This window comes from Phyllostomus discolor, chromosome 2 (assembly GCF_004126475.2).
Source record: "Phyllostomus discolor isolate MPI-MPIP mPhyDis1 chromosome 2, mPhyDis1.pri.v3, whole genome shotgun sequence".
Lineage (NCBI taxonomy): Eukaryota > Metazoa > Chordata > Mammalia > Chiroptera > Phyllostomidae > Phyllostomus > Phyllostomus discolor.
This window is the reverse complement of record NC_040904.2, coordinates 131996813-132010356: the sequence shown is the minus strand read 5'-3', so window position 1 is coordinate 132010356 and position 13544 is coordinate 131996813. Positions and strand designations below refer to the sequence as shown.

The window sequence follows — 13544 nt, the reverse complement described above, 5'->3', positions numbered from 1 at the left end:
ACACTGTTAGTGTATAAACTAATTAGACTCATACATCAATTTAGGCTTCTATATTATTCCTGAAACTAATCTTGAGATGGTATCTAAAATCAATCAAAATCCAGTAAAAAACAACCACAACAAATTCTGAATAAAAACTCAGCCAGTAAGCAACACCTGAATAGGTAAGTTCCTACCATTGCAAATCCAACATCAGCTTTTTTTAGTGCTGGACCATCATTTGTACCATCGCCGGTTACTGCTACAACCTGACGTTGTTCTGAGACAGTACTGTCAATTATACCTGCAATTAAAGTAAATATTTGGACTGTAAAAATGTTCCCTTTAATTAACAAGGTGATTCTGCAGAATATCTGGGTAAGTCAGTTTTACAGACTCAAGGTTAAAAATAAATAATTAAACAAACCATAGAGGAATGGAAACTGCTGAGATATTGGGCAAGGAGTAACTCCAGAAACTGAAGTTACATTAAGAGCAATATCCTGTTTTTTTTTTTTTAATTTTTTTTTTTTGAGAGACAAGGAAGGGAGATAGAGAGAGAGAGAGAGAGACATCAATGTGTGGTTGCTGGGAGTTATGGCCTGCAACCCAGGAATGTACCCTGGCTGGGAATCGAACCTGGGACACTTTGGTTCCCAGCCTGCGCTCAATCCACTGAGCTACGCCAGCCAGGGCGTAGCAATATCCTGTTTTAATCACTCAAGATTAACACATTCACCTATGATACCAAAAGGAAGTATATTTAGACTTTATTGGGAAAGATGATATCTATGATTCAATCTAATATTTGGTATCTATTACCATTTCAGGAAACAGAAGACATTTCTGTATTAAGACACTGAAATAGTACTACAAATCTACTCACCTTTAACCAGTGTGTGCTTGTCAGTAGGAGATGATCTTGCAAGTACTCGAAGCTTTGGCCAAATTTTGTCTATCCGCTCTTGTTCAATCTATAAATTTTTATGAAAGTTAAAATGTGCCCAAACCTAGTTTCATAATCTCAAATTAGTTATCTAGAGTATGTATCAATGGTTCTCAAAGTGTGGTTAACAGATTAGCAGCACCAGAAATTCCTGGCAACTTGTTAGAAATGCAAATTCTTGAACAAGGGCCCAGGTACAGCTTTTTAAATACTCTGGGGTGGGCCTCCCTATCAATATTTTAAAGTTCTCCAGGTAACTGTGATGCATCCTCAAGCTTGAAAGTCACTGCTATATACATATCATTTTATGACCAAAATTTTAAAATCTCCTCACTGCCTATGAAGATGGAAGCTCTTTAAATTAGCATAAGCAACTCAGAGTTTGGGGTACCATAAAATATGCTCCCTATCAACCTTTCCAAAGTCATCTTCTATTACTTGCTTATACACTGACTTTCTGAAATTGGTCTAAAATTAAGAAAAGTGCTCACAAATATATGCGTTCACACCAGCATTTCCTAAGATGCTAGTGTTTTGCTTCTTGAGGTGTGGGCTGCATGTACTCGTAATGCCTCAGGGTACATTATGTATTCAATATGTATTTGTTGAATGGAATTTCTAATACATTAAAAATATTAAACAAACAAACAAACCCATACCTCTCCTTTTTCATTCCGTATTCTTCTGTTGAAATCTTTACCTTCTAGGCATAGGAAATCTTCTCCAGGATGTAAAATACCACATTTGGTAGCAATAGCCCGTGCAGTATTAATATTATCACCAGTGACCATCCGCACAGTAATTCCAGCCCTCTGACATTTCTTTATTGCATCTGGTACCTGGTTTACATGAAAAAAAAAAATGATCTGCATTACAAAAGAAAATTAGTATTGCCAGAAGGAAAAAATCCCACTGAACAAATATGCATTAGCTCACAGTCCTAGAAATGATAACTTTAATTTCCTCTCAATATTCAATATTTCTTGAATTATTCCCAATAATCTCTTCTTTCTCCTTTTACTATCACAGTCCTAGTTCAGGCTTCATTTTTAGTTGCCATCCAACTTAATCTGTTTGCATTATTTATTCACCAAAAGCTTTTTAAACCACTTTTCTCTCTGGCAAACATCAGGCAATTCTTCTTTGGCTGGCTTCCTACGTTCTTGATTTTACTGCTCACCCATACAAAAGCACAGTAAATGCCGGGATTCTTTAGGGTTATGGGTAGCTCACCCACTCTCATACCTTCAACTATCATGTATGAGTTAGTAATTTTCAAAGCTAAATCTTTCTTCCATCTCACTGCGATAGCTGGATTCATAGATCCACAGAAAAAATGGGTATCAAAATTTATGTGTCCAAATTTTGTTTCCGAAACCTATTTATTATCTAACAGAAACCTAAGAGTCATCTGATCTCTTCCATCGCCCTTACCCTACACACCCTGAAGAGCTATAGCTTATACCTTGTTACTATTGCTTGTTGTCTGAGCTACTGCAATAGCTTTTTAATTTGTATCCCTGTCTTTATTTGTTCCTTCTATAAAACATGACATACTTGACAGAATAGTTCTTTTTCTAATACACTTTCTTAGAACTTTCTCCATTATATATAACTTGATAGCTAAATGATTTACATATATTTCTGTGCCTGTTTCTGCAATTCCCTTTGCCTAGAAAACCTTTCCTGCTCTTCTCAAACCAGAAAACCCATACTAGAGTTTGAAAATGCGAATACAGGTAACATAAAAGACAGCCATCCAAATAACATGAGGAAAACATGCTGAAAATGACAAACTCTGAGATGAAGGCTCAATAAAAAAGCTACTGTATTTTGCCATGTATAATGCACACCCACATTTTTGGCCCAAACTTTCAGGAAAAAGAAAGCTTTCATTTTAATTTTTTAATTCAATAATTTATTTACTTATATTTAGAAACAAAACCAATTATCGTATTTCAAGGTATTATTTTGCATATGGGTATCGTTATTGCTTTCTAGTTACACTTTCAATGCATAAGCATAGATAAAAGAATTAAAAACATTTACATAGATATGGAGTTAGTACTACCCATGTATAATGCACATCCTATTTTTCCCTCAAAAAAAGTACCCATTATACATGGCAAAATATGGTACTCAGCCCTAGCCTACTTTACCATGGGGAAATGAGTGCCCGACGTTGACAGAACCTACAATATCAAGAGAAAACAGTAACCTAGATTTATGCGTCCTCTCTCAATATTTAATGTTTTAAACACACACACGACTGAAGGCTTAATTTGACCTGTAAGCTGTTTACGACCTTTATTGTAAATACAGTTGAAGTGTAACATCTCTGGGAGTTTTCATGGTCTACTTAGGCAAATTTGCATTATATATTACCTCTATAAGCTCATCATATTATAGTTATTTGTTTACCTAAGTTTTCAGCAAATCAATGAGCTTCTTGAGGATAGAACCCTTACCTTTTTATCACCAATGTCTAGTACAGTGCCTTTCTTTCATTTAACAAGCAAGTGTCTGGCATACAAGAGGAGCTTACATTTGTTGAACTACTAAATTAAATATCTTTGGGAAAATAGTCGCCCTTAGGTATTTTCCAAGGAGGAGCATATTCTAGACAGGGTACTATGGGTACCACTGTGTCTTCAAATGTGTGTAATTTAATTACTTACAACATAAGTAAATATGTATCTGTATGTTTTAGGATTTACAATTTAAAAGTATGTTCCCTCCATACAGTCAACGCTTAGTTATTCAAATCACTGGAATGAAACATCGTGTGCATTCATTTAAACTAATATTTACTGAATGCCAAGCAGTATGCTAGGTGCTGGCGACACAGAGGTGAGTGAAAGGACAGAGCCTGCCCAGATTATTTTAAAAAATAAATGAGTAAATCAGTATTTGATTTTGAAAACACTGGTCTGCTGTACAAATATAACATATATCCTGATATCTCATTTGAGATAAAATGTAACCCAAATTTGTCCACCCTAAGTACTCACTATAAGGTGATATCCTGAGATTGCTTGGAATAGGGGAACAATGAATAACAGAAAGAAACTGGTCTCAGGTTAAAACTATGTGGCAAATAATATTTAAGAAAGGCAAACTGACATTTATTAATTGCCCACTAACCAGCAAATACTTCCACCTAAAACTCACAAATTACCTCTACTTTTACAGATAAGAAATTGAAGAGAAGCTAAGTACCTTGTTCAAGTACTTATGTATAAGCAATAAAGCTGGATTTGTCCTAGATACCAACTAATCCAGATTCTCTAATCAGAACTGCAGTGTAGAATACTCAGAGAAAGGTGTTTCATATTACATTGTCTGATTTTAGTATAAAAGTACCCTTCTGATTTGTGATACTGAAAAAACTGTCATGTTTAAAAAAGATAAAACTCTCCATCAACCTCAACGCCAAGAACACATTAAAAGTAATACATTTTCCAAAGGACAAAAGTTGTAGACATCCTGAGTTAATATATTTAGACAACATTTAAGCTATAAGTCAACGTATCAAACTTTGATGCTTTTCCTCTGACCAAATGTTGGAAAAATCATCCACTTTGATGTTTCATGAGCATATGAAACCCCAGAACCTGAAACTGAATTTATCTTGATCTCTAAATATTCTGCTTCTTTTGATTCTTATTAGCACCTCCCATCCACCCTGTTATGCAAATCAGAAATAGATTACTCTGCTTCTAGAAGATATCTAATTATGGAGATATGGCAGTCTTAAACCCTCTTTAGCTACATCCTTTCCTCAGCAGATCTTTAACCTCAAATATGAATGGTTCAGCATAGACCACTTTCAGCTCCTGGGTCCAAATGCCTACTTGACATATAGGTGAATGTTTCAGACACCTCTACAGTATATCCAAACCCAACCTATTCATTCTCATTGGTTCTACCACGATTTACTTTGAAATCATCCCCTTTTTTCCCATTTGCCCAGCTGCATCTGTCATTTTAGGACATGATCATCTCCTGCCTGTGATTACTGCAATGATCTTACTGGCTTCCCTACTTCGATTCCTTTCTTTCTTCCTGGTTCATCTCTTACACAGTACCCCAAATAGTATTTAAACATGAATCATGTCATTTCCAAGCCTAAATTTCCTTAATCTTGGAATAAAATTCAGAGCCCTTATCTGGCCCTTCTTGTCCACACTTTTAGCCGCATCGGCCTCCTTTCTGTCTTTGAAACAAATACTTCCTCAACTTCAGGCCTCTGCCTGTTTTCTTCCGCTCGCCTGGAATACTCTTCCTGCAGCTTTCTACATGCTGGCTCACATTAAGCCATCAGATCTCAGCTCAGATGTCGTATCCTCAGAGGTTCTTAATGTGGCCTCTGTTACCTCATTTCATCACCATGTGCTTATCCTTTACTGCCCTTATTATACTTGTACTTGTCTTACTAATGTCACTCCAGCCCCTCTCCCCCATGCCATCCAGAATGTAAGGCCTATGAGGGCAGGGACCAAGTCTTATTCATCAGAGAATGTATTTTCTTTTGGCATATTTATAATTTAGTCTGTTTGGTTGTCTGTCTTCTCTAGAATATAAGTTTCATGACAATTCTATTTATAACTGCAGTATTTCTAGTTTTGAAAGAGTGCCTGATACTACACACTAGGGGTTGAATCAATTAGTTCATGGCAAACAAAAGCTGTTTTGCCTTTGTTTTTTTACTCACATTGCTTCTCTGCTAAGAATGTGCTTGCTGCTATCGCTCTTGGTTTAGTTTAATAACTCCTTATCCTTTAGACTCAGATCAGGTAATTAACCTCTGGGAAGTTTTACTTGACCACTCCAGTGCTTAATGTAGCATAGTGGTCTTTTAAGCACATGTGTTTTAGAGAGAGCTAGGATTTAAACACACTAGCTAGCTCTATGGTCTAAAGATCACCTCTACATATCTTAACTTTTTTTTCACCTGTCAAATGAGAGTAATAACAGTTCATACAGGTGAACATTAAAAGAAATTATACATGTAAAAGCATTTGGCATTGTATCTGGAACACAGTAAGAACTCAAAAGATGCTGTTACTTTAGACTAGGTTGAGGGCTCATGTTCTGTGTTCACATAACATGCTCTATATATCTAACAATGTACTAACAACCTAGGTTGTAACTGTCATACGTTTGTCTACCCCCCACTCACAGCAGTGACTTCTTTAATAAGGCCAGAGGTTAGATCCCCCAAATTTTTGTCTCTAGTACCCTAATACAATACCTGGACACAGTAGTTGCTCAATAAACGTAAAAAAAAAAAATAGATTTAAAGAAAAGCAAAGTCTAGAGCTGCATGCTGTCCAATATGGTAGCAAGATATTTAAATTTACATCAAGTAATATAAAAAATTCAGCTTTTCAATTGTACTAGCCACACATAAAGAACTCAGTAGTCACATGTGGCCAGTGGCTACTGTGCTGAGTAATATATAGAACATTTCTATTATCACAGAGTTCAACTGGACAGTGCTGGTCTAGAGACTGAACACAATGGAATGATATTTAATTAACATAAATATCAACTGAAAAACTCAGTTGAAGGCACTATGCTAGGTCATGGAGCTATAAACATAGCATCTCAAAAAGAAGCTGTCTAAACTAAGAATAGTATTGCATAACAAACACTATTATTTTACTTATCTTTGATTCACACAGAAAAAAAATCATATAACACTAAGAATTTTACTAGAAAAGTGGTTACAGTTAGTGCCTAGGTCCTCTATAGTTAAGAGATTCTGCACATGCAGAACACAGAATGTTTCACCACCTCAGGTCTCACTGGATCTTCAATCCCCACAACAGCAATGCATGTAAGGCCGGTGACAATATCATTTTCATTATCCCACTCTGGTTCTGGTTCTCCTGCTGGGAAATCTCTGAATGCAAGACATATGGTTCTCAAGCCTTCTGATGCCATCGGTTCAATCACAGTTTTTACAATATCATCACGGTCCCTTGGTCTGAATACTTTTGCCTCACCATTAGCACTCAAGATTTTGAAACACCTAAAAGGAAATGTTGAATCCAAACATCAATAATTAACAAAATTAATGGTTAATGCCATTTAAGTGAACTGGAAGGGCTAGAAATCATGGGATCTGGTATCTGGAATTTAGAGAGTTACACATGTGGTATTTTTACAGACTTAAATCATATTCACTTTTCACTCTCCTCTTTATAAAAGACAGTTCTAATTGTTATGGTTCTCCTTTGATAGTTTTCCACTTTATCAATTATTCTCTAAATATTCTAAGCCCTTTCTTTTAGAAATGCAGAGCTTTCAAATTTTCACAAAGAACCCCTACTGACAGGAGAATAAACTACACACCTATGCATTTTGGTACAGAGTTAGACATTAATTTTGATGAACATAAAATTCACAAATGTTTTCTTCTTTTATAGTAAAAAACCAAGTTCAATTAACCCCTTACCTGAGATGTTGTTTCATCACCTATCTTGTTTTACCATAACAGAAAAACTCCCCCACGAAACCATTCTTGTTAAAATAAGTGTTCTATTAGAATGAGAGATAATGCCAAAAGAGTTTATCTGAGTGACACTAACCACAATCTTTTAATTATCTGGTAAGTAAAAGTTACACTGCAGCCTTACCTATTTAAAGTTTCTTTTTCACATAGCCTCTCTATGCTCCTCTCCCTTGGTGATGCTACCTCCTCCCGCTCCTAGGCAGGTGATTCCCGCATCTACGTTTCCTGTTTTGTTTTCCAAAGCTCTCCTTCACTACTGAAGAACCCACTCAGAAGTTGTACCAGTACCTTATTCTTACTGTAGGGAAGACTAAAAGCTGCCTCCTCAGTGTCCATCTAATGAACATCAACATTACCCCAATAATTTCAGTGTACTCTGAGCCCTCACTTAATGCATTGATAGGTTCTGTGACTTTAAGTGAAAATGATGTATATAACAGAACCAATTTTACCATAGGCTAATTGATACAAACAAGAACTAAGTGTCTATGGCATCTCATCAACATCATAACAAATGATGCTGAATGAAACAATGCTATTAGAAGACCTGCTATAAATCTAAAATTTCACCTAAATACTTTTTTATCTATATAATATTACCTCATAAGTCCTATACGTTTGTCCTCTCAACAGTCTTTTAAATAGTATCTCTCCTTTCTTTTCCCCCTGCTAGTGACTTCTTCTGGCTCTCACTTTGAGTTAGAGCTATTATGATAGCCTTTTGATATCTGTCTACAGTCCATTTTATTTTCCTCCAACCCACCTTATTTCCTGATGTAAGAATTGTCTTCAATCACACCTTTGATCATTCTACTATCTGATGGAAAAAATACTTCAGTCACAGTATCTGGCCTACATAACTAAGTTTTAACTGCTCAGCCTAATGTTTAAGAACCTCTACAACAAAATGTAAATATCACTTGGAGATAGTTTCTGATATATCTTTTTTACTATCTATTACACTCCATGCTATACATAATTTTATTTCACTGTTGCAGAGTTTGTGGTTATCCCTCTCATTCTGAGTTGAGGAAAATGAAACCTAAGGAAAGAATTTGCCTAAAATCCCAAAGCTAGCGAGGTGCAGGAAAGTGTCAAAGCCTCATTGATTCTTGATTTAAAAAATTTCCCCAGTACCATCTATCTGCTACCCAGCAAGCCATGGATGCAAAACTTCTGGTCTTTCCCACTGGAATCAAATAACCAAGCCTACAGTAAAGGGTAGAAAGCTGTAGGAGGCCTGTGTGCCAATACAGCCCCTGTCTTCTCTGTTGAACTATACTACTTAGCTATTCCCCCACTATGGCCTCCATATCCCATCTCCTTTCCTTGGGTGTGGCTTCCTTTCACCTTGATGCCCTTATTTCATACCAAAACTTATCTCAAATGCCACATCATTCACAGTAAAATCTTTCATCCTAAAACATTACCCACTTTTCATATGCTGCCTTATCATTAATTATATCCTTGTCTCTTCAGCCTATTAGACCATAATCTGTCAAATATTCATTTAGATAACACTAATTATAGTCCACTTAAAAGCAAATTAAGAGAAGTATTTTAAATGTTATAATTTCAAATGAGTTCTGTATTTCCTAAATTGCTCTGAAAAATTTTTTAAAGTTTTCTACTTCTGTATTATAATTAAAGAAATGAAAATAATTTCAACACCTGTAACAGCACATAAACTTTAGGGAAATTATACATTAACAAATAATATTAAAATTTAAGCTACTTGTCTGTATGAAGACAGTAAAAAACAAAGTTTACCATTCAAATGACAGGAGATATTTAAATATGATACCACAGCCACATAAACACAATAGAACCTCACTCTAATATAAAAACAGAATTCTTAATATCTAGTTTTAATGCTTTGCTTTTTCATCACATTTTTGCATTCACTGTCTATAATGCAGTGTTGAATATAAAATCTTTAGTTTTCCTTTATATGAAGCTTATTTTTCATGATCCTATATAAAAATGAAATCAACATGTCAAAACAAATACCAAGATTTACTTTATTAAATATACCAGATTGAATGTCAGGGCTTATTATCCCTGTGGTAGAACAGTAAGAAATAAAAGAAACTGGAGTATAAAACAGCAGAATAACATGGGTGAATATCTGGATACCATTAAAATATACTAAAAAACTCTGAGGTGCTATCAAATGCCTGATATTCACAAAAATGAAAACAGCAACAATAACAACATAGTAGGTATTCCACAAAGCAATTGTAGTTAGCAATTTATTCATCTAAGCATTTTACTCTTACTTTTTCAGAATTATCTCAGATGCACCCTTGCTGAATATTCGATAACTTCCATCTGAATTTTTCAGGACAGTACTCATGGACTTCCTAACAGAATTAAAGGTGTAGACTTTGTATAATGCTTCTTCTGGTATTTCATTTCTAACATCCTGATAATCCCGTTTTAAATCCAAAAGAAGTCCCAACAAGGCACATTCAGTTTTATTACCAACATGACGAGGTAATCCACCCTCTTTCTCTGGTGGCTGTAAGAGAAAAAGGTTTAGAGGCTAGCTAGTATCTTGCTTCTCTATGACAGTTTAATTTATTATATAAAACAGAATGCCGCATTTTAAAACAAAATTACATAGGAAAGTTCTATTAACATAGGTGTTTCAGAGGGGGACAGAGAAGGACGAAGTAGAAAGGAGCTCTGGGATGAGAATGACATGGATTCCAATCTCAGCTGTGCCAGTTACTAGCTACGTAACTTTTGGTAAGTTACCCAAAGGCTGTGGTCCTTGGCTTCAGCATCTGAAAAACAGGAGCACTTACAACCCAAGAATTAAATAAGACATGTGAAGTTTAAAGTTGGTTCCCGACACTTAGTGGGACTTAAACTTTAACTCCTTCCCTTTTCCTGTTTTCACTGAACATTTATATTAAATAATTAAAAATTAAATCTAAAATTTTTATGGCTTAAAATAAAAGTTTATCCATTAAAATAAAGCACTGCTGCCTGAATACAATATATGTAAAAACCTTATTTTTTTTTTCATAATATCATCACAACAGTATTAAGGGCAGATGTGACCATCGTTACTTAATTGAAGAAAGCAAAGCTCAGACTTTCAGCTAGTAAAAGGCAAAGCTAGATCTACAACCAAGATCCCCATTACCTTTCAGCCCAATAATCCAATTCATGTATATTGTCATTAAATGACTTACAATATTAATTTTGTTCATAATCTTTGTCCATAAATAGTAAGAACACATATCAAGTGAAATAATTTCATATTTGTTACAAGTAAGACTTTTAAAACTTGCAAAGTTGAAAATATTTTATTTTAAGATAGTGAAAGTCTAGAAATTACTTCAGTGAGTTAGTTCCAAAAGGTCTAAGCATCACCTGATAGGTAGGATGTATTAAAAAATGAGAAGAACACACAGCAAACATATAGAAAACATTAATTTAAGTTGAAATCTGGTTTCAAAAAAACTGACGACTGACTTTCTACAAAAGTCTTTTTATTTTAGTTTATAAAAGTAGGATGACCTGGTCTTTCACAAAATAAGCTTAATAAGATTTTAAAATTAAGAACTTCTTGTGGTCATAAGGCTTGAGAGTGTCTCAATACAGGAAATTAAAAATGTAGGAAGAGAAAATGACAGGTAAACAAAATGTATACGTTAACCAACAGACTTTGTTCACAAAACAAACTGTATCACAGAAACATACATTATATGGCTATATGCCTTTTAAAAACAACACAATTCAGTTTTCCAACAGGTCTAAAGAGCTATATACAATCTAATTACAAATTAAAAATCAATTTTCATGTATAAATTATTAAAGAAACCTACCAGTATTTTTGATGTATAAGCACAATTCACAGAAATTCCTGTTACAAGATAGGACAAGATATTTGGTGGAATAGCTTCTGGTTCAGGAACCTTTTTATAATGTTTTTCATTTATGTAAGCTTGAACAACTGTCATTCTGTTCATTGTCAATGTTCCTGTTTTATCTGAACAAATGGCTGTAGCATTTCCCATGGTTTCACAAGCATCCAGATGCCTTACTAAGTTATTATCTTTCATCATTTTCTACAGTGACAAAAAAATCTAGTTAAACTGCATATAAAACCAATAGCTCATCACATTCAGATTATAAACCGTTTAAAATCAGAACAGAAACTTCCAGCTACTCATATATACAGATACACAGTACAAACCAGGAATTTAATACTGTAAGAATTATATTTGACCTATTCAATTCAAATAAAATTTCTGAGGTTTCAATAATCTGACCACTACATAACATAATGTCTAGTAAATGAATAGATACCTGCACCCATCTGCAAATCACATTGACTCTACTCCTCCATCAGCTTCTGTGAGGTGTACTCAAATCACAAAAGCAATAACAATCTGTACTGTAAGTACAGAGGTACTTACAGCAGTGTAAGAGTATATTACACTTAAGGATTAAGTCTCCTTATAAAGTGGAAAATAAAAGATTCTTATATTAATCACCAAGAAAAAAGTAGCCCGTATCAATCAAAATACATAGGTTGTGGGCATGTAGTTGCCTGATTTTTTTTTTTTTTGACTCTAATAGATTCGAGTTAACATACTGAAAACAGAGTGGGTTATTTTTATCTTTTCCACATGCTGGTGCACTTGGTATTCTCAACCCTTGGATTATCTCTCTTACTTACAAGTATAAAAAAGATAATTTCTAAAAAATTAGAGAGCTTTCACAGTAGTCCCACAAGGCATTTAAGTTAAAATACTTGATAATTAATTCCGAAAACATATGTGAAATGAGTTAAAAATAACAGTTGTTTTTCAAAGTGTGTTTTTTGACTACTAATACACAAGACGTTGCAAAAAACTGGTTCCTTGAAGAAATAAATACGGGGAAGAAGATGTGTACCTCCAAAATTACTTGTGATTTGAATATTAAAGAGTAAAAGAATGAAGTTCTTTCTTCAGTAAAGAAAACGTGTTCAATTTTGTAATAACAAAGGATGCATAAAAACTACACCTCAGTGAAAATAACAGTAGTTGGTAACATTTAAGGTAAACATAAAAGGTTAAAGAACAGTAGTTAAAATGCTCTCGTTTTCTACTGAAGGAACACAAATCAATCCTGCCTACTATATCTTTCTGATAAACTCAAAACTTAGTATCATTAATGACTATTCAAAATGAACTAATGACAGTATTGGCAAAATGACTGATAAATGTGTCTAAAATATGCTTACGTCAATTACTTATAATTATCTTAAAAATTAAAAAAGGAGAAATAATCACATTGTATTTCATCACTTTGATACATTTACCATTTTATTTTTGAAATAAAAGATGAAGTGTCTGAAAAAAATAACCTCTACCAGTAATGAAAAAAATATTCTTATCATGACAGGTCTATTGTAAAATACTTGGGAGTACTGGGACAAGAGTTAGAGAAGAAACAATGATTAATTATTTCATATAGCTCAGTGTCACCAATGGTACTTAAGGAGGACTGCTAATTAATAGAAATTGACAACAGCAGCATTCTTTAAGTATACTTTTACTTGTGAATCCATTTTGAAAGATTAAAATTGTCCAAGATAAACCTTTTAAAATTACCTTTTCCATATAAAGTATAAAGCTTATAAAAATAAATTAATAACCTTTGGATTATTACTTTAGGTAAATAGCAGTTAGCAAAACCATCAAAGCACAATTTTTTAGCATTCTACTTCGCAAACAATAATGACTGAGCTACCGTAAATCGAGTCGTCCAAAAAGGTGACATGTGAAGAGACCTGAATAAAGTAAGAGATAATTTGAAGCAAAGAATAACTGAGCTGTGGGAACATAGTTGGGATATGTGAAAACAGCTGGAAGAAGGCTGAGGTAGACCAGAAGGAGAAAGAGGTAGGCAATTAGCACCAAGAGGTAAGCAAGAGACAGACTAGGCAGGGCCCTCAGGCCATGGGAAGGAGCTGGGATTTAATTCTTAAGTGTCTGAAAAGCCACTGAAGTTTACCACAAGGAAACAACATGCTGAATTACTGTGTTTTAGAAAAATGAGTCTGCCTATCTCATGAGGCAATGAGAGTAGGAAAGT

The 13544-nt window shown here is 34.4% G+C and overlaps 1 protein-coding gene across 5 annotated transcripts in view; it reads right to left on the bottom strand.

Moving 5' to 3' along the window:
* Positions 1-13544, bottom strand: part of ATP2B1 (ATPase plasma membrane Ca2+ transporting 1) — a 127189-nt gene that overhangs the window by 24815 nt on the left and 88830 nt on the right. For all 5 annotated transcript variants that reach the window (XM_036018589.1, XM_028531596.2, XM_036018587.1 and 2 more), the window contains exons 10-15: positions 11285-11527; positions 9725-9966; positions 6725-6962; positions 1585-1764; positions 866-953; positions 177-283 (exon numbers count right to left, since the gene is read on the bottom strand). In XM_036018589.1, coding sequence (XP_035874482.1) covers positions 177-283; positions 866-953; positions 1585-1764; positions 6725-6962; positions 9725-9966; positions 11285-11527 — 1098 coding nt within the window. The remainder of the gene's footprint in view (positions 1-176; positions 284-865; positions 954-1584; positions 1765-6724; positions 6963-9724; positions 9967-11284; positions 11528-13544) is intronic.